The sequence below is a fragment of the Medicago truncatula genome, chromosome 8 (assembly GCF_003473485.1).
Source record: "Medicago truncatula cultivar Jemalong A17 chromosome 8, MtrunA17r5.0-ANR, whole genome shotgun sequence".
Taxonomy (NCBI): domain Eukaryota; kingdom Viridiplantae; phylum Streptophyta; class Magnoliopsida; order Fabales; family Fabaceae; genus Medicago; species Medicago truncatula.
This window is the reverse complement of record NC_053049.1, coordinates 35,248,848-35,268,630: the sequence shown is the minus strand read 5'-3', so window position 1 is coordinate 35,268,630 and position 19,783 is coordinate 35,248,848. Positions and strand designations below refer to the sequence as shown.

Sequence of the window (19,783 nt, the reverse complement as noted above, 5' to 3'; positions counted from 1 at the left end):
CTCATAAACTCTTCTAAGCCAATCACGTAATCCCTTCCACAAACTTGAATGAACCTTTCACCTTAACGAGCTTTCCAGAAGCAACATTCTTCAAACTCTGAAACAATAATTTCTTGAAATTTGATGGAAGCTGTTTGTGTTTCTCTTCAATTGAATTTTGCAATCGCATATTGGCTTGAACCCGTCCTATCCTTCAGAGATACAATTGCATCCTTAATCATCTGCAAATTGTTCAAATCAATAAAAAATTAGATCCAATTGAAACTATAATTCGTAACAAAACTAAGAATTAGAAAGGAGTGAATTGAGAATTGAAACGAACCTCTTCGTAAGTAGGATGAGAAGCAGGGTTTCGTGGTTTGGAAGCTTTCTTAGGTTTGGATTCCTTCGCTACTTTCTTCGTCTTCTTCTCTGCTTCAGCAACCTTTGGTTCGAACTGATCTTTCTCCAATGCTGGAGGTTCGACAGTGATGATTGGTTCGGGAACGGGTTCCACCGCAACGATTGGTTCTTCTGTGGCCATGTTAACAAAATTGAATTATTTTGCTTTGTTTCTTAAATTTTGTTGTCTTGCTTTTAAATAATTAAATGATAGTGTTGAAATAAGAACAAATTGAAAAGGAAAAAAAAAACATATAGATGTGCAGATGGTTTATTTTGATCGATGGTGATGATGTTGTTGTTGAATTGATGATGATTCTGAATTTCTGGGTTTATGGTGATGATGTTGCTGTTGAATTGATGATGATGTTGTTGATGTTATTATTGTTTAAGTCGCTATGTTGTTGCTCGATTTTTTTTATGAAGATCATGAACAAGAAGATGAAGATATGACAAGGACATTTTGGTAATTATTTGTTTTCTGTGAAGATCTAACGGTCTCTTTTATGATAAATAGATCGAATGGTTAAAATTAACAAAATTAATAAGGTCTACGATGAACCATTTTTAAGGTTGATCCATCATAGACATTTGGAGTTAAACTTAACGGCCGCGATTTATTATTTGGTAAACGGAGGAAAACCTGAGGGACTTAAACGTACGTTTTATTAATTGTGGGACCAAAATGAAAACTTGAAATTATTTAAGGGACCAATAGATCAAATAAGCCAAAATTTTATTCACTTTTAGTCCCTAATTGCATTTTATAAGGACTATTTTGGAGGACCAAAAGTATCTATTTTTTGTAAAAAGTTTTTAAAATATGGACTATTCTTACAAACTACAATACTTTAGAGGACTAAAATTACTATTAAAAATTTATAGGACTAAAAACTCCTGATTTTGTAAGGACTAAAAACGTATTTAACCCAATTTTAAAATGACAAGTAAATAAGAACAAAAAAAAACTACAAGAATAACAAAAAATTCTACAATAAACATACACAATATTTGATAGGGACATTAATTGATGGTTTCGTCGACACATATTCAAATAAACATACACAAAGGAGAATGTAGTGATATGAATTAGAAGTCAGGATTTCACATAAAACTTTCTCATGGTTAAACCAATAGGTTGTAACATATCATGAACAAAACATATATATTTGATTATCTAGTGTATGTAATATATTAATGAGTCAAATATCAAGTGACAGATAGAGTATATAATAATAATAATATAAATATTATCAACACTCTATTTTCAACATTATCTTTAACGATCACTCTTCAATTTAGTAATCACCAGAGAAATTGTTAGAAAATAAATGTTGGCATTCATCATCTAATAAGTGTTATAAGCAGAATAATATATCTTTTTGTAGCATTATAACTTTTTTACACAAAATTGGACAAATAATTTAATGAAGTATTTTCTATGAGCTCAATCCCATGAAGAAACCAACTTTCGGATCCAAAGAGAAAACAGTATTTAGTCGCTTAAAAGTTAAAACATTAAGGATTAAACCAAAAAAATCAAAATTAAAAATGATTTCCATTGCCGGGAATCGAACCCGGGTCTCCTGGGTGAAAGCCAGATATCCTAACCGCTGGACGACAATGGAATTGATGTTAAGTGGCTTACATTTTAGTATCTATACTTCTATTTCAATCGTTTTGTTTTAATTAATGAAAGGAAGTGGTATCCCACTCCTGGAGCACCATGGTTGACAAAGAAATTTAATGATTCATAATTATTTTTGGCTGAATAACATTTCAATCATTTTATTGTTACGTGTTGACATGGTATTGAACAAAACAAGGCCACATGTTAAGTCATTATTATCCATCTCCCTTAATAATGTTTTCCTTAAAATGTCCCCAAAGAGAATTCCTCCTCCTCTCCCTGGAATAGAAAATCTGCTTGATTAGTACTTTACTATAATGAAAAGAAAGTGAAATAGAATAACTTACTTAGGAAGCATCAAGGGGCTAATGCATGATCCCAATAATTTAAACTTCTAATCAATTCAATTGAAATGATGCATTTCCTTTTCCTTTTTTCTATCTAAAAATAATAATAATAATAATAATGCATTTCCTTTGAAAAAGTTCGATAAATTGTACAAAATTTCACTTTCTTTTTACACATTAAACAAAATTACATTGAATATATAATTCTCAAATAAACAATGAGTTTGGTAAGTTATAAGAGTCCGTTTGTTATAGTCTTGTTAAGAAAAAAATGTTTTTTTAAAATAAAAAAAAATCACTTATAAGAGTATTGCATTCATTTGTTCTAGTTTTTTAAGAAATTTAGAATCTAAAAACAGCTTCAAATGAGAAGCTGTTAAAAATAGCTTATCAAAAAATAGATTTTTTTTTTAGGAGAGAGAAAATATGATTCAAAATATTGAAATAATTTTGTTGAGAAAAATCCATTTTATATAGTTGTATTCAAACAAACTAAATTATTTATTTAAAAAAGTGTTTTTTACTACGGTAAACAAACACAAAATAGATTTTAATTTTTAATAAAATCTATAAAAATAATATCTAAATTATTTTATGTCAAAATTATTTTTAATTTAATATGTAACAAACGAACCCTAAATTATTCCAAGACTAACATTTTATGACCTCAAAGTTCAGAAAGCGTTTTGTATAAATATTTAGATATTATACGTCAACAAAATTTTGTCGCTGACAACTGAAATTAAACTCACGTTATTGCAGGATTTGAACTAACTTCTTATCGACTGGGGTTCATACATTGGTAAGGGTAAGATTTAGTTAGTTCATATTTATTTATACATAGTAAGGTAGTTACACTTCATTAGAGTCATTGGATTATGCAATTGCAATATAATTGTCCGCACAAGAGAATGAATGTTTGTTTTTCAAATTAAGGCGCAATAGGCATGCGGCAACCACGTTCTGGGACATTCACTCGTGCGAAACATACAAGGCATATTGTGGAAGCATTGATTAATAAATAGTAGTATTATACTTTACTCCTCTCAAAAGATATATTTTATATTTTGCATTTAGCTATAAATAATATATAATATAAATACAAATAAATGTGGTGGATGAGCTAGTGAGGTATATTGATTAGTATTTGCATCATTGAAGAAAGAATTTAGAGGAATTGAGTGGTATTATTTTTTATTTTTTTTGAAGGAAGGAATTGAGTAGTATTATTATTAAGTGGTAGAATGATGACTGATGGGTATACGAATACAAGCTTACTGGTAGACGTGATTCAATATAAAGTAGAAGACATATGGACCCAATCAGCCACACCTTTCTTTGGATTTGGTATTTGCCTTAACCTTTATTGGATTTTGTATCTCTTATCATGATTTCTCTTGATTTCAAATTTCCAATATTCTGTACCAACCCATCATTTATAAAATTATTAAGTCTAAATAATTTAAATCTAATCATTTATTTTTCTCTTTATTACTTCTTCATTTTTTATCCTCCTGCATTTTATTTTTTGCAATATAGAGAAAGAAAAAACTGAAAGAGAGCATCCAATTTGAAGTTAAAACAATGCTGCCTTTATTGCCAACAATTTTGGGCTATATATATGGAGACAAACATTCACCAAAGTGTCAAAAAGAAGATACACAAATGTTCTATAACAGAAAATTATTATTATGGGAAAAAAGGGAATGTCGGATAACTAAATTTTATTCCATTTTGGAGAATGGCCTTTTGTCAATTTAGTTTACTATTTGTTTTGGCGAAAAAGTTGTACTTGACCAACTGATTTATGATATAATTTTGATTGTTGAGGGTTCTCGATACCAAGACAGTAATTCTTTGGTCAATTATGAATGAGTCATTCATTACAAATTACAAAAAGATCACGATAAAGATTGAATGGAGAAAGGTTGAATTCTTCAATTTCGATCGAGAGCAGCTCAAGATGAACAATCCCTAATTTGATTTAAAAAGTTATTTTCATAATATGGAGGTTGTAATTATAGATTCTTATGTTTGTTACAAAGTTCAAAATTTGACTCCTTAAAATAAAAAATTCCTAGCAAAATAATAACTTCCACTTATCCATACTTTTATTTTCAAGGAAGTGGATGGGAATAAAAGGTTCCCATGTAAATAGTAATAAAATTGAAATAACTGCTCATATAACCACTATCACAAATAATTCCCATGAATCTGACAATTATTTACCAAATCCAAATTTTAAAGAATACCCAAGAATAAGATGCCCATCATTGTTTTCGAGGAAAGGTTTTTCCCATGAGTGAAATTTTCAACCTTCAAACAAACGCCCACTTAGGGTTAAATGGTGTTTACCCCCTCCCCTGTCATTTAGACAAATTTTGGTCTACTCTCCCTAAAATAAACTTGGAAATCCAACCTTATAATTTGAAGATTCGGTGTATGCCTTTTCCTTTCAACAAAGATTGATTGATATGATTATGAATTATAATGTTAGAATTATTCAATTCCTTTGAAAAGGTTTATGGATAGTGTATACTCAACTCAGGTACCTAGCACAGAAAATGAAGTTTAATTGACAAGTCTTTTGAACATTAATTGAGTTAGATTGGTTTGATGGTACTGACTTGAGATCTGAAAGTGTGCTCCTCCTAATTGATTTTGTAGTTCATAGAAACACTAGGGGCATGAGAAGGAAAAAACCAATTTTAATTATGAGGAACCTTTTGTATAATTTCAAGTAGGATGAGATAAGACAAGGAACTTTAAATGTGATGGTAATTGAAACGTAGAGCTAGTGGTTGGTTGGGCAATGTTTGCAATACAAGATCGTTAAGATTGTAATGCAACTGGCATATGTGCATGAACTCAATCAATCTTGGAGTATCACCTTGAGAATAAGACTGTGATAGAGACGCATTATTCCAGTATTTAAACTTGAAGCCGAATAACTATCTCGAATAGATGTCATCATAAAGGCAGAGCCATATCTAAGTGGGTGGGAATTAATGGGCTCCACTTTGGTGAAATGGTTGCTTTCAGCACAATGTTGACTTGAAACTTGAAAGGACATTGCATTTGCACCGGATGAGAGTATGAGATGTTTTTTTGGTCGATAAATTTATGAACTCAATCGCAAAGATTAATGTCTTCAGCTGTGTAGAATTTCATTGTATGGTAAAATCAAGATTTATCATAGATGTATTTTAATATCTTTTATAAAGCTAAAAGATCTTTGTCACGTGAACTTAATTGATAAATTGATATGAATATTGTATAATATATCAAACTTGAATAAAAATAATGAAAAATCGTAATCCTTATTTAATCCATTCTCTAAATTTCTAGTCCCCACCCTTTCCCCACTTTCTCATTCATTGCTCATATCCTCAAATTTAATTGTGATAACAAAAATAAGAATAAGAGACATGACATTTTGAATTTGAATTACAATAAAGTAGGTTTTAGCCTCAAGCGTGTAAAACATGGATCTTTTTTTAGGTATATATTGTTTTCGGTGCTAGTTGTCAGAGATGTTCTCGGCGGTCTATTTCTTCATTATGCGTCGTTGTCCGTTGCTACTCCACCACTTCATGACTTTGAATCCCATTCGTTGTCACTTAATACGTTCTTTTCACAAATCACTGGTACTACCACAAATTGGAATTGGAACTGAAAAATGAATTGTTGAAGGGAACACTTGTTGAAAAATAGAAGAAGAGACAGTGTGATTGAGTTGAAGAGGGAAGAAAATTCTTTAAGTTGGGTAGGGGACATGGAAGCAAGCAATGTTGATAACATTATAACATATTTAATTTGTATGACTACATCATATTTAATTTTGTTCATAGATTATTTAACTTTATTTTAATTAATATTTAATTTTATAATTAGGATAATTAAAGTTAAAATGTGGAAAAAAAAAATTGTTGTACCTGATGTGTAACCAGCAACCGCAACACACACAGCAACCGCAACTTCGAATAACACTGCAGCCACCGCAACTTCAAATAACACCTTGAAGAAATTTATCCGTCTCAATATGCGCAAACTCCCCACGATACAGTAGGTCCTTCTCCTAGTGATGGAGGTAACAGAACAACAAGAACTATAAATTTATCAGGTAGATGTTTATTCAGGAATTAGAAAATTGAAGGAGAAGAAAACAAAGTTGTGAGGTATCGGTTTTAATTTTTGTTGCTACTAATCAAAAAACTTGAGAAGAATAGTGCTTAACTTATTTGTTTTCACACGTGAAAAGAAGTTTTAAGTACCTGCTTAGTCATGCTAGAATAAAGACATAATAATAGCTCAAAGTCAACGTTGTGAAGAAATGGTAACAACCTTGACTTAGTAAGCAATTTAAATATGCTTTAATAATAGTTATTTGCAATAACTCAGTAAATAATTGCTCAAATAAATTATTTAAGAAATGACAACATAGTAACATATGATCAGTACGATAATATAACTTTTGACATATAAATAATATTCTAAAAATTGCAACAAATTTGACGAAAAAAATGTGAGAAAATTGATACGTTAGAGCATCAAACTTTATTTGAAGTCCCTTAAAAAAAAAAAACTTATTTGAAGTATAAACTCGTGAAAAACTAGTACTACAATAAAATCGTGATAGAATATTTGATTAAATAATTGATTTTTTTTTAATAAAGAATCATAGGAAGTTATACACTATCTCCCACACTAATTTATTATCAACTCTAACTACACGGAGGAAATTCCGCTCTTACGTATGAGTGGGTCGCGCTTTAATTTGGATCCTTTCAAACAAGTGTTACGAACTCGCTTTTGTCTCATAGCACTAACATAAGATCCCCAGATTCTCCCACCACCAAGGACATTGTTTTTTGTTTCCCGTCAAAAAGAACATCCTTATTTTTCTCATTCATTTGTTTTATGAATCATTTATTTTCTTCATGCAATTGTAAAAATTAATCATTCAAGTAAGATAAGATCATAATAAATGAAAAAAAATGTTTAATAGATTTAATCTGTTGTATTTTTAGAACTTAATTTGGAGCTTAGTTAGATAACATAATGCAGAATAATTTTTTTCAATAATTTTTTTTTTAAACAGATCCAGATGTGCAAAGAATTTTATTTATTAGGAAAAGTGAACGGACATCCTCTTACAATAATTGCAATCGATTGGTGAATATTTTAAAATCCCGTTGGATGACTTCAAAAGAAAGTAACTTGATTCACTTTTAAATCAGACTGCCATTCCATTTTTTTTTTTTTTTTTTTAAGTATTTGTTCAAAAATCACCGTTAGAAGTATTAACAGTGTTCTTGAGTCCAAAATTAAACTTTGAAACACAATTTTATTTGAACTTGATTTTCAAAATCTTTAGTACACCGTGAATCTGACCCACCATAATATTTAACCAGCACTAGTTCAACTTCAAATACAGACAAGTTTGTGATTTATGTATATGTAAGACATTGGAAGCACTTTATGGCTTATGCGTTTTATATAATTAATAATTAATACTATTAATTAATTATTATTCTCAAACGTTAAAAAAGTACTCATACCAAGGATGTCTCCGTCTCGTTGACGCTGGCCTCAACAACTCTTTCTCTTTCCCGCGTAGTCACCGGCTATACCTTTCATTCATTTCTTTATTTAACTAATTTCATTTTTAATAATTATAATGATTCCATTCCATTAATGAATTCTATTCTATTAATGTTTACACTTAAATACTTCTTGATTGTCTTTTTACCTCAATCATTTTTTTATTTTTTATTTTTCCATTTTTAACTTCACAAATTCGGTCTAGTATAATCTCAAAAAAGAACAAAAATCGCTGTCTGTACAACATCGCATAACGTTTATTTTCGAAAATAAAAAATTCGTTAGAGAAAAACAAAAAAACAAAAAACATAAGCCCAATTAAGTAATTTCCACGTCTTCACCACCACCACCTTTTTTCCATTTTCAATTTCTTCACTCATTTTTTCTTCTTTCGTCCTCCTCCTCTGACGCTTTCACAGTAGTAGTGTCTGCACTCACACCCAAAACAGCCATAGCAACCTAGAGAGAGAAACAAAACAAAACAAGAGAGAGAAACTTTAACCCTAACCTAACAACATTTTCTTCAATGGAAAGTGTAACGCATTCTCGTCACCACCAACCAAACAAAGTCTCTCTCGCGCTTCCCAAGAAACTCACCTCCAACGGTTCTCTATACGACGACGTTTACGGTGGTCCTCCGAAGTTCACCGGTTCCTCCATCTCACCGCGGTTTGAAGACTACGGCGAGATTTTCGCAAGCTTTCATGCCGGACGCTCTTCTTCCATTCCGGTGTTGGATCTTCCGGCGGTTGACGCCGGTGAGATTTTGTTTGACTTCCGGCGAAACGCTTTTGACTATGCTGAGGTTTTTGGTGGCTCCGGTGGACTCGATTTTTGGTCCTCGCATGAAGACTTGTTTCGTGAAGGTGATTCTGATGAAGAAGATGATGAAGTTTGGTATGTATATATGCGATCGAGGTTTTAATGTTACCGTTTTATTTATGAGTTTTTGATGAAATGCATGATCCTTTTGTGTAACGGTTTTTTTTAAAAGCGAATTGAAAATTCTTAAGCGTATTTTTTACTCTAGTTTTAGATTATTATTACTATTATAATCTGTGAATTTAGTTTCATGTCGAGGTTGAGGTGTTTAGGTTAATGGCGACCAATCAACGCTTTCTAAAATATTATAAGTTTTTTCATACATTATTTGTTTAATTTTTTTATTTGCTTTGCTTTGAGTATTATTTTTGTTCAAAATTTATTTTAATTTACTAAAATTGGAATATGATGTTGCGAAGTGCAATAATTTAGTCGTATTCTTCCATCATTTGTAGGAGTCCAGAAGAAACCGATTCGTTCTCAGGAGACTTGGGCAATTTTGGATATAATCAAGGTGTTTTCCAGTCTGTTGATGGAAATACCGAGTTCAACATTTCGTATAATAAGGTCAATGGTACAAGCAATGAAGATACGTCAAAGGGGAAAGCTCACGCAACTCAGTTGCATGCTGTTCCTGGTGTTACCCGTGTAGTTGATGAAACCATGGTCTTTTGTAGGTCTGATCCATCCTTGCAGGTTGTGGATGATATTGACCTTGATATGGAATTTAATGCAGGCAGGGGAAAGAGAAATCATCACGAGAAGATGACATCGCGTTCATGTAATGTTACTTCTGGTGAACAGATTCACTGTTGTGATCTTGATCTGGATGATGGATGCAACAGAAATGATTCTCAGTCCAGTGAGATGTTCATAACTGTGTCTGACGTCAGCCTCAGAACTATACCGTCTCAAGTGCCTCCCCCTTGTCGGCCACCACCTTTGTTAGATCCAACCAAGGGATACACTAGTGAATCTCATTCAAACAATGAGCGGATTGATTCTGAAGACACTTTGGGTGATGGTTCGCCACCTTTCTTTGATGTGGAGGTTGATATTAATTCATCTGCTTATGATGTGAAAGAAGCCACAGACCGACAAGAAGCAAAAGCTAGGAGGGCAAAAGATTTGAAGGGTAGAAAAAAGAGAGGTTCTGAAAGCAACATAAAGTCAAGTTTTGACGTAAAATCAAATGAAGCAAAGATGAGCGAGAATATAGCTAGATTTAATAGTTTGAATGATGAGAGAGTGCCAGCAACTTGTGATCGGAGATCTGGCAAAATGAAAAATTCTGCCACAGATGAAAGACAGAAAGCTAGGAAGGCTGCTCCAGTAATTCCAGAACCATTAGAAAAGGGAAGACATTTAAACATGTTTGAGGAAAAGCACATGAAGGAATCCAGGTCATCTCAAGAATCAGATCAAAGTATTGGAGTTGGGACATGGAAAGAAGCAACTGATTTTTTTGAATTGGTGGGAACAGAAGAATCTCAGAAGGTAATTCATCCCATAAACCATACCAAGAGTTTGGTGCAAGATGCCAGAACATTTGAGCATTGGAGGAAAGAAGGAGAAGCATCTAATGTCCAAGAAGAATGCAAAAAGGTAAAAGCACATCTAGAAAGTTATCAGCCTGATGAATACAAGAAGAAGTCTAAAGCAGCAAGAGGGGATTACGAACAGGGCAAAACCATTAGGAGATCTAAATCATCCAATGTGGAATGCAGGTCGAGAGAGCCTGCGAGGAATGATGAATTTACTGAAGTTTTTGAGCTTGAAAAGAGTGAGAAGATTAGAATGACCCACCAACGTGGAAAAACTGAAAAGAAAGCAACTAAAGCCAATCAAGTGGAAGGTGAGATATCAAAAGAGGTTGATGGGCAAGAACAAAGTGAAGTTCTGTTCAGCTTGAAGCTTGAAGAAAATGAGAAGAAACTAAAACAAAATGGAGAGCAACAACTGGGTGTGAAAAAGCACAAGCAGTCTCAAATAATGAAAGAAAGTGAAAATATTCAAAGAGAGGCTTTTGCTCCTGAAGCAGCAGAGAGTAAGGAAAGAGCCCAGGATTCTGAGGAGCTTGAGAAAGTTAAAGGAAGATCAAATGAAGCTATTAAGCTGGATAAGCCAGAAGAAAATTTAACTTGCAAAAGAGAAAATGAAATCATCTCCAAACAACAGATACAAAACAGAAGTGGACTCAAAGAGGCATGTGAAAGTGAAGAAAATGAGAAAAGCCATAAAGGTTCTTATAGAAACAAAAAAAGTGGTGAAGGCCCAAAACACGCTCATGGGCAAGTAGAGAATGAAAAGAGGCTTAGAGAAGAAGACTTTGAACCAGGTTTGAACAAGCCAAAAACTAAAGAGGCATTTGATGGGGGGGAAAACGAGGCATGTGTAAAAGATCAAAGTAAAGGAAAATTTAGAATGGTTTCTGATGAGTACGGAAAAGGAAATAGACTTGAAGAGCTAGAAAGACGTAGTGGAAATGAGGCTCAGATGAAACAAGAAACTGAGAGTTTTTCAAACCAAACATCTGATGGGGATGGAACTTTAGGTATATCAAATGAGAATGGTCATTGCGGTCAATCTGAGAAGACACCCAAAGTTGCTATTAGTAGTGAAAAGGATGAGGGGTTTGATATAACTTTGGAGCAAATGGAAGTGAATAGAGAAGGTACGAGCATGAAGTTTGCTAAAGAAACCAACGGGACATGGAAAGCACTGCATGGGGAAAATCTCATGGCAGCTCATTCATCCACCATTCATGAAGAAAATATTCGAAAACCAGGGGTATCTCTAGAACCTGTTGCTGATCATAAAATTGGAGAAGCTAGATCAGACTGCAAGACTGGTGGAAGGAAATTGGAAGAAGTAGGGGTTGAAAAATTAAGAGCTAGTGGGAAAGTAACATTGTTTGAAATGTCCCAAGGAAAAGAAGCGGGCTCTGGGACACCATCAGGAAATGTGGATTGTAGCGTGAGAAACACTGATGAACTTTGTTTTAGCAGTGAACAGGCATGCTCTGAGAAAGCTAAGGCAGTCCCTCAAATGGAATTTGATTCTAGAAGTCAAGAGAGGAAAATTGGTCATGAATTGGGTGAGAGTAGAACGATTCAACATCATGTGAATGTTGCACTAAACCAGGAAGGAAGCAGGAACTTGAAGTCGTCAAGCCAAGTAAACACATGTGATGATTACATAAAGAACACAACAGTGGGCGAACCTACTGCAGTTCAAGAAGAAGTAAATGTTCACAACACTTCCCAAAGGTCTTGTGCAGCACATTCCACAAAAAGTAAAGAGAAGTGTGTTAGCAAAACTCCTGCCTCAGTAGATAAGGATGATGAAAAGCAAAAAATAGAAAGAGAGTTGGAAAAAGAACGTCTCAGAAAGATAGAAGAGTTGGAGAGAGAAAGGGAAAGACAGAAAGATAGAATGGCTGTTGACAGAGCAATGCTGGAGGCTGAGAGGGAAAGGGAAAGAGAAAAAGATAGGGCGGCTGTTGATAGAGCAACTTTTGAGGCTCGTGATAGAGCATATGCTGAAGGTCGCGAACGAGCAGAAAGGGCTGCGTTTGATAGAGCAACAGCTGAAGCTCGACAAAGAGCACTGGCTGAGGCCAGGGAAAGACTTGAAAAGGCTTGTGCTGAGGCTAGAGACAAATCGTACACGGATAAGGCAACTGCAGAAGCCAGATTGAAGGCAGAACGAGCTGCTGTAGAAAGAGCAACTGCAGAGGCTCGAGAGCGTGCAATGGAAAAAGTAAAGGTTGAGAGAGCTGCATTTGGGTCCAGAGAAAGATTAGAGAGATCTGTATCTGATAAATTTGGTATTTCTTCCAGAAATGATGGAAGACAGGGCTCATCCTCAGTAAGTATCCTCTTAACTCTGTAAGTGATTAAATAGCGTAATTGCCTACTGAATTTCTAATGAATGGAGTTGCAGGATATGCTGGATTCACAGTTTCGTAACTTCAGCTCTGCCACCGGTTCCAGATATCCGTATTCAGTTAATGGTGGTATGTGATCTGTAACACCTCTGCAGTGCTTTATTATAAACTGCCAATGGATGTTTTAATGTTTCCACTTGATACAGTACTAACCAGCTATTGTCTTTGCTTTCAGCTTCCTCTTTTTCCGGAAGATCAGAAGAAGGCGAATCAGCTCAGAGATGTAGAGCTAGACTGGAGAGGTGTCGTCGAACAGCTGACCGTGCAGTAAGATCTCCAAACTTGTGATATTTTTGACATGTAAATTGTAGTTGTAATAAAATGATCATAACATGAGTTTTATGGAAATATTAGGCAAAAGCTTTGGAAGAAAAGAACATGCGTGACCTTCAAGCTCAAAAGGAGCAAGCTGAGAGAACTGTAACATCTCTATCTATACATTTGTTCTTTAAAGTTTTTGTGTTGTTGTCCATGTTTCATTGATTGTTGATTCTTTTGCTCTTGGCAGAAATTAGCGGAGACTCTGGATACTGAAGTCAGGAGGTGGTCAAGTGGAAAAGAAGGAAACCTGCGTGCATTACTTTCAACCTTGCAATATGTAGGCGTTCCTATGCTGAAATTTTGAAATAACTTTGCATATGCTTCTCCTCTCTTCCCTTATCCCCAACTTCTTATGCTCACAGTATTTAAAGGTCCAATGAGTTGGTCTTCAACAAATGAATCTTAATCAATTGGTTGCTTGACCCTGATTCCGGATATTCATGACTCCCTCATGTCCCCTCTTTTTATTTTTTCCTGTTTGAGACATTTATCAGTTCTTATGCTGAATATTAGTTTAGGGAAGACTCTATACATAGCTTCTTTTCTGATTTTTCTACTTTGTCAGATCCTTGGGCCTGACAGTGGGTGGCAGCCAATCCCACTCACAGATGTTATTACTTCTGCTGCTGCAAAGAAAGCTTACAGGAAGGCCACTCTTTGCGTCCATCCCGACAAATTACAGCAACGTGGAGCAAGTATTCAACACAAATACATATGTGAAAAAGTTTTTGATCTCTTAAAGGTTTGTTTGGCATGCCGTCTTTCACCTATTTTTTTGATCTATTTTAACCATGTACATACGCAATTTGGTTGTGGTACTATTTTATATCATAGTTTAACTGCAGCAAAGCAAACCATAATGCTTTTGCAGAACTTGAAATCTATCGGGTGCACATGCACATTATATCAGCGTATAAAACTATGCAGACGCAAGAGCGCACAGACACATGCTAATCTTCCTTTTTCTAAACCTCCTATCCAAGCTTGAATGATAAATATTCATTCATCTAGGATTTGTTTCTTGCTTCTTATAATTGGCAAGTTGGTGTATTCTATATCTTTTAAATTAACTATGAAATGTAAAAAAACAAGGAGCATCGACTAAAAATATAAAAATTCAACTCAAATAAAAAATATTAAGAGAACTTATAAATCGTAATTATTGCAATATGAATTATAATAATATATTTTTATGAATTTCAGGCAGATTAAGTATTATAATACTACTTTGGTCCGTACTCATTCCTTGTATTCAGACTATTGGTAGATAAAAACACCACTTGTTTTTGTGTATACTCATTACTTGTCTAGTTTGACTATGAATCCAATTGCTTCAGTACTCTGTAACGGGTTTTCCGGATGATAAAACAGTGTTGTTGAACATCTGAGATTTATTTATTGGCCATTATCACCTGCCTCTCATTTTGTCCTTATTTCGTGTCCTTTTTTTCAGGATGCATGGAGCAAATTCAACTCCGAAGAAAGATAATGCACCCTGTTATGTTTCTGAATCGTCTCCCTTTTCAAGCTAGTAGTTATCTTCCTTGTGGATGCGGCAACCCACAGTTGAATACGTCAGTAATTATTTTCATAGTCCCACGTTCTCTAATAATATTTCTTAAATATTTAATGTAAGAAAATATTAATCCCATTCGAGGCTAGAAATTCAAGTAAATAGATAGATAGAGAAAGCATATATGACCCGACTTGCATTTCAATCTGCGCGAAATATTGTAATCTTTGTGGATGTTACCGAATAGTTTAGTTAGACAAAACTGTCGACCATTCCTTTGACTATCCTCGCTGAACTGAGACGTTAACTAACTGCTGAGTGAATGGTGCTACATACATCTGCTAGTGTTTATGTTTAATAACTCATAATCATAAACTAACGATTGGCAAATTGTTATTGCACAATATGTCATTTAGCAAAAATAAGTTTGAACTACTAGTTACAAGTTAGTGGATAGTTTGTAGCTTAAAATTGTTTATAGTTTTACAGTGCTCAAAACGATCCCTAATCTCCAGGAGATAATTGCCGATCTTGAGGAAAAAAACACAACTCCATACCAGGTTACTCATTTCAGAATGAATTTTGGGTCATCCATAGAAAATCAAGTTGGGTTCCTTATCGTTCGGTAGAGTTTCATACTGCACCTTTGAGTGGAGTGTGGACAATGGTTACGTGTAGGAGGTTAGTTGAAAACCTTTATTGGATTGGCATGAAGTATAAAGTGCATGAGTATGTCAACTTGTGGTGCTGATCAGAGACAAAAGCACTTGGAAATGTCCCCTACTGGTTTGTTACAACTTTAAATGTTCCAGATTTGGTCTGGCAAGATACTTTAATTGGTGGGTGCATTGTCAGTTGACAAAAGTGTTAAATAAAGATTTGTAAGTACAGTCATTTTATTCTTCTGATTGAAAAATCCTACTGGCTAACACAGCAATAGAACTGTGAGTGCTGAAGAATGAAGATCCTTTTTTTAAGTGACTTTTGAAAGAAATTATTTATCCTTCCTTCATAGTTCATATAGTCTTTACTGCTTACTTATTAGCTACAATCTTTGTTGCTGGATGCGGTCAAGGTAAGGTAATTGGTTGCTATCAGCTTGATTATTCAATAGATCACGTGTAAGATATCGGAGGTTTTACTTGTGAAGCTTAGAACGGGAATAACCAAGGCAACAAGAGGACTGGGGAGATAGTTAAATGAACATGGGAATTGTGTGCATAACAACAGCAACAACCAACTCAAAAAAAAAAGTCTTAACTAACGAAGGGAAGTCAACTACATGGATTAAAGTACGCCAAAATGTTCATTGCTAGTTTGCTTACACAACTTTTTTAAAATATTCCTAAAAGAAACTTTTTTTTTTTTTGAAATAGATAATAATAATAATTGTATTTTGTATCTACCATGACCCATCTACCAATGTGGTCAAATATGTACAACACAAAACCCAACAATATAGTAAAAAATGGGTCCAAATAAGTGGCAGGAAAGTTTTATAAAAACAAATTGTCTGCAGTCGCATAAATAGCTATAGTTGCTACTCTTTTTTATCAATAAAAAAAGGAAAGCTATAGCAGTAGTTAAAAAAATCGTTATACATCTTTGGTCAGTTGGATGGTTAATACAGACATTTTTGTTCACATTCACAAATGAGTCCACCTTTCCTTAAAGGCTTAAACTCATTTAGATGGATTTAATTTTGACTATTTCAATCTACAACGTCATCATGAACAAGTCTTAGTTTCTGTCAAACAAAAAAAATAACGATTGTTGTTAAAAAAATATATATCTTGGTCGTTTATAATATTCACAAATTGCAGGTAGAAGTAATCAAGACCAAGTCATTAAAACATTATATATTTTAATTTTATTATTGTTCCAGTTGATCTTGTCCTCCACTATCATAAATTTATTCGAATGTTTCATTTAATTTGTCATTTCATTTGAAGGCAATACAAACAATGGCAGATGTTGTTGATTTGACTGAGAAAATCAAGATTGGTATACAACAAAAAAACAGAAATGTCATTTTCATCTTAATAAATAAATAGAAAGAACGAGATACAACTTTTTATGGTACCTTCGTGGCAATATTATTGAAAGAATTTGTGAGGAAGGTTGATAAAGTCAACATAACTAAGGAATATACTAAACATTCAAACATGTTGCATTATTGAGAATAGAAAGACCACTATGGTCCAAACTACTAGCAAACCAAACTTGAACTTGACCTTGTAGATGCATATATAAAGCCATCCATTATGCTATTCTTCTCCAAGTTTAACTCCTCAACAATCTTCACCAACCATTTTCTCTTCACCTCTTCACACACTTAATATTTCTATCATAATCTCATCTTTCACAAAAAAAAGTTCAGGGTTCAGCCATGTTTAGATCCATGACAACTCGGAGAGGCCTTGGAAATGGGAGGTATGAGAGATTAGGGAAAGAATCTGCAACCACAACACTCTTGCATGAGGAGTTCAAGAGAAGTACAAGCATGCCTTCTAGAGCAACCAATACTTCAAGAAAAATGACTCTAGGTTCAACTTTTGGGGAAATAAACCTAAAAAGAAACCCTACAAAGAAGGCTAATAGTAATAGTAGCAAGAAGAGTCATCCACTTCTCAACTTCTTGGATTTTCGTAGGAAAAAGAAAACAACAGCTAGACCTGAATTTGCAAGGTATATTGAGTATCTTAAGGAAGGAGGCATGTGGGATTTGAATTCCAATAAACCAGTTATCTATTACAAGTGATACAGCTTGATTGCTTTGAATTAATTTAATCTTTGTACACTGAATATTGTTGGTATTGTAAGAAATTGGTCTTGGATTCTCATGTCTAGTTAGTACACCCTAAAAAGAGGTGGAAGATTGGTACCTTTGTTATTAATATTATTCATCAATTTGATTCAATTGCAAACATACTCTCAATTTCATTAGTTTCTAATAATTTAGTCTCTCTTTGATGGAATTAAGTATAGAATAAACTATACAAGATGAAAGTAACTTCTAATTATGCATTTTTAAAAAATGAGAAATATTAGTTTTTGTTATGAAAAGACCAATAAATAAATTATATTAAAGAAAAACTACCCAAGGTACAAAGAGTGCCAAGGATAAACAATACAATTAGAAGTCATCCAAAACATAAAAAAGTTCAAAAGCAATATAATATGACACTCAAGCCAATGATCTGAAACACATAATATGACGTGTAACTATTGATGAAGTTCAAACTTGAATACATTGACATGAATTTTAAGCCACCACCAATATTACAAGTTAATAGTTTCTACAATGTTACTTAAGACAAGTTATTTATCTTGAAAGATAAAGATATTTCGAGCTTTTCAAATAGCTAACAGACCAGCCATCCAAATGCATCACTTCATGATGCACCTCGTGAGAAAAACATCAGCCACTAAAAGATTAAGCATGTTCCGGCATAATATTTGACATTGCACTGCTAACACCAACCAATTACTCCCTCTATTCCAAAAAAACGTGTATTTTTTTTTAAATATTCACTATTCACATGACTTACCTTAACTATATATTTTAACTAGTATATAAATATAAATGTTAGTATGTAAGATGCTCAATTTATCTCGATAAATATTTTCAAAAGGTTAAATTTTATAATGTTTTACTATAGACAATTAAAAATATTAACGATCAAAATTGTATAGTGACATGCGTGAAATAATTGAATGCGACATGTATTTAGAATTGGAGGAGTAAAAATTCAATTCAAATATTACCAAAAAAATTCACAGTCAACAAACAAATGTTGAGAAGATTCAAAATAATCGACAACTATTAACGCATCCACAACTTTCAAGGTAATGTTTTTTTAGGGAGTCTATTTTGCAATAACTTTCACACAAAGAGAGAACATCAATATATGTTTATTTTGTAATAAACTTACTTTTTTATTGAGTAAAATCCATGTGGATCTCGTCACTTTATGTGTTATCTATTTATGAAGTATGAACCACATAAATTTTATTCAATAAAAAAATGAGTGTTAGAGAGAGCGTTCATAACACTACTCTCTCATGTTTTGATTTGTATTTATAAACATCAATCATGTGCAGTGATCAAAATATATTGAGATGAATTCAAATTGTGAGAGAATAGGTGCATATGATCATCTTATATTCACCGCCACTCTCTCCTAGAATACTAATAATTTTTATTTTCAATATTATCGTATCAATTTAGGTTGATTAATTTATTTTTGAAAAAAACTTTCATTTTTCACTCTCCATTAATTTTCTCCTTTACTAAATTTTTTAAAAATATTTTGGTGTAAATAAAAAAGATTAGTTCATTTTGATTTTTTTTTTTTAAATCGCCATGAGCTTAACTCAATTATTAGAGATATTGCATATTTTATGCAGGGCCGATGTTTGAACTCTTGACACCCAACCTCTCCACATTTAAAATGTGTGAGCTCTAACCACTAAATATTTGACCAAAAAAAAGAAGATTTGAACTCATTTAATGTCACACTTTTTTGTTTATATTTTCAAAACTATATTTATAAAGAAAATGGAGAAAAACCTAGCCGTCATCCTTTTCTTCTTCTTGTCTACCAAAGAATCACCCCTTCGAGTTGTTTTTCCTTATATCATAATTAAATAAGAGATTTCCACATATTTTCAGTTTTCTTTCGTTTATTTTTGTGATTTCGTCGTGACTCTGTTTGTTTTGATTTTCCGTCTTTGTGCGATGTGTTTTTGATTTTCCCATCTTAATGCGGTGTTTATTTGATTCAGGTTGAAAGATTAACTTTGAGCAAGTGCAGATCCGATCAATGACTTTTGCGTCGTCAACTTTGCAGATCTGGAGACATGAGTATTCTGGAGACTTGAATATAGTCATATTTGTAGCCATAGGTACTTTGCCGTTTTATGCTATTAATATGGTTGTTGTGAGTTTGTTCGCAAATTCATCATTTTTGTTTTTAGCGACTTTGGATTTGAATTGTATCGATGTACTCTATCAATTTGAATAAATGAATATTGTTTATTCTTTTTTTTTTAGATAGACGAGATGACAAAGCCATCATAAACCCACACACACAAAGTGGAGGTATCGGAGTTCAAACCCCGATCATGACGTACGACTTAATAATTTTGACATTTTTGCCACTTAAGCTAGGACTTATAGGAACTAAGCAAACTAACTTCTAAATACCTAAATA

At 33.3% G+C, this 19,783-nt stretch overlaps 3 protein-coding genes and 1 non-coding gene across 5 annotated transcripts; 2 read left to right on the top strand and 2 right to left on the bottom strand.

Annotated features, from left to right (window-relative positions):
* LOC25501631 (histone H1-like) lies at positions 1-533 on the bottom strand. The gene is given in 3 exon segments (XM_013590943.3): positions 1-151; positions 153-221; positions 323-533. Coding segments are annotated over 3 exon segments (399 nt in total). The 5' UTR covers positions 524-533; the 3' UTR covers positions 1-22.
* A 1,404-nt stretch (positions 534-1,937) lies between these two features.
* TRNAE-UUC (transfer RNA glutamic acid (anticodon UUC)) lies at positions 1,938-2,009 on the bottom strand. The gene has a single exon. It is a non-coding gene; the product is annotated as a tRNA-Glu (tRNA).
* Positions 2,010-8,266: 6,257 nt separating this feature from the next.
* LOC25501629 (auxilin-like protein 1) lies at positions 8,267-14,942 on the top strand. Of its 2 annotated transcripts, XM_039828559.1 has the most exons (9): positions 8,267-8,859; positions 9,240-11,518; positions 11,558-12,654; positions 12,730-12,802; positions 12,909-13,000; positions 13,088-13,153; positions 13,242-13,331; positions 13,620-13,796; positions 14,508-14,942. In XM_039828559.1, exons 1-9 carry the CDS (start codon positions 8,489-8,491, stop codon positions 14,541-14,543), a joined length of 4,281 nt encoding a protein of 1,426 aa, XP_039684493.1. In that variant the 5' UTR covers positions 8,267-8,488; the 3' UTR covers positions 14,544-14,942. The 2 variants fall into 2 exon arrangements, with proteins under 2 accessions (XP_039684493.1, XP_024629586.1); XM_024773818.2 differs by having other exon boundaries at positions 8,269-8,859; positions 9,240-12,654.
* Positions 14,943-16,819: 1,877 nt separating this feature from the next.
* On the top strand, positions 16,820-17,505 carry LOC25501628 (uncharacterized). The gene has a single exon (XM_013590940.3). The coding sequence runs from the start codon at positions 16,957-16,959 to the stop codon at positions 17,326-17,328; it is 372 nt and encodes a 123-aa protein (XP_013446394.1). The 5' UTR covers positions 16,820-16,956; the 3' UTR covers positions 17,329-17,505.
* The last annotated feature ends 2,278 nt before the right edge of the window (positions 17,506-19,783 follow it).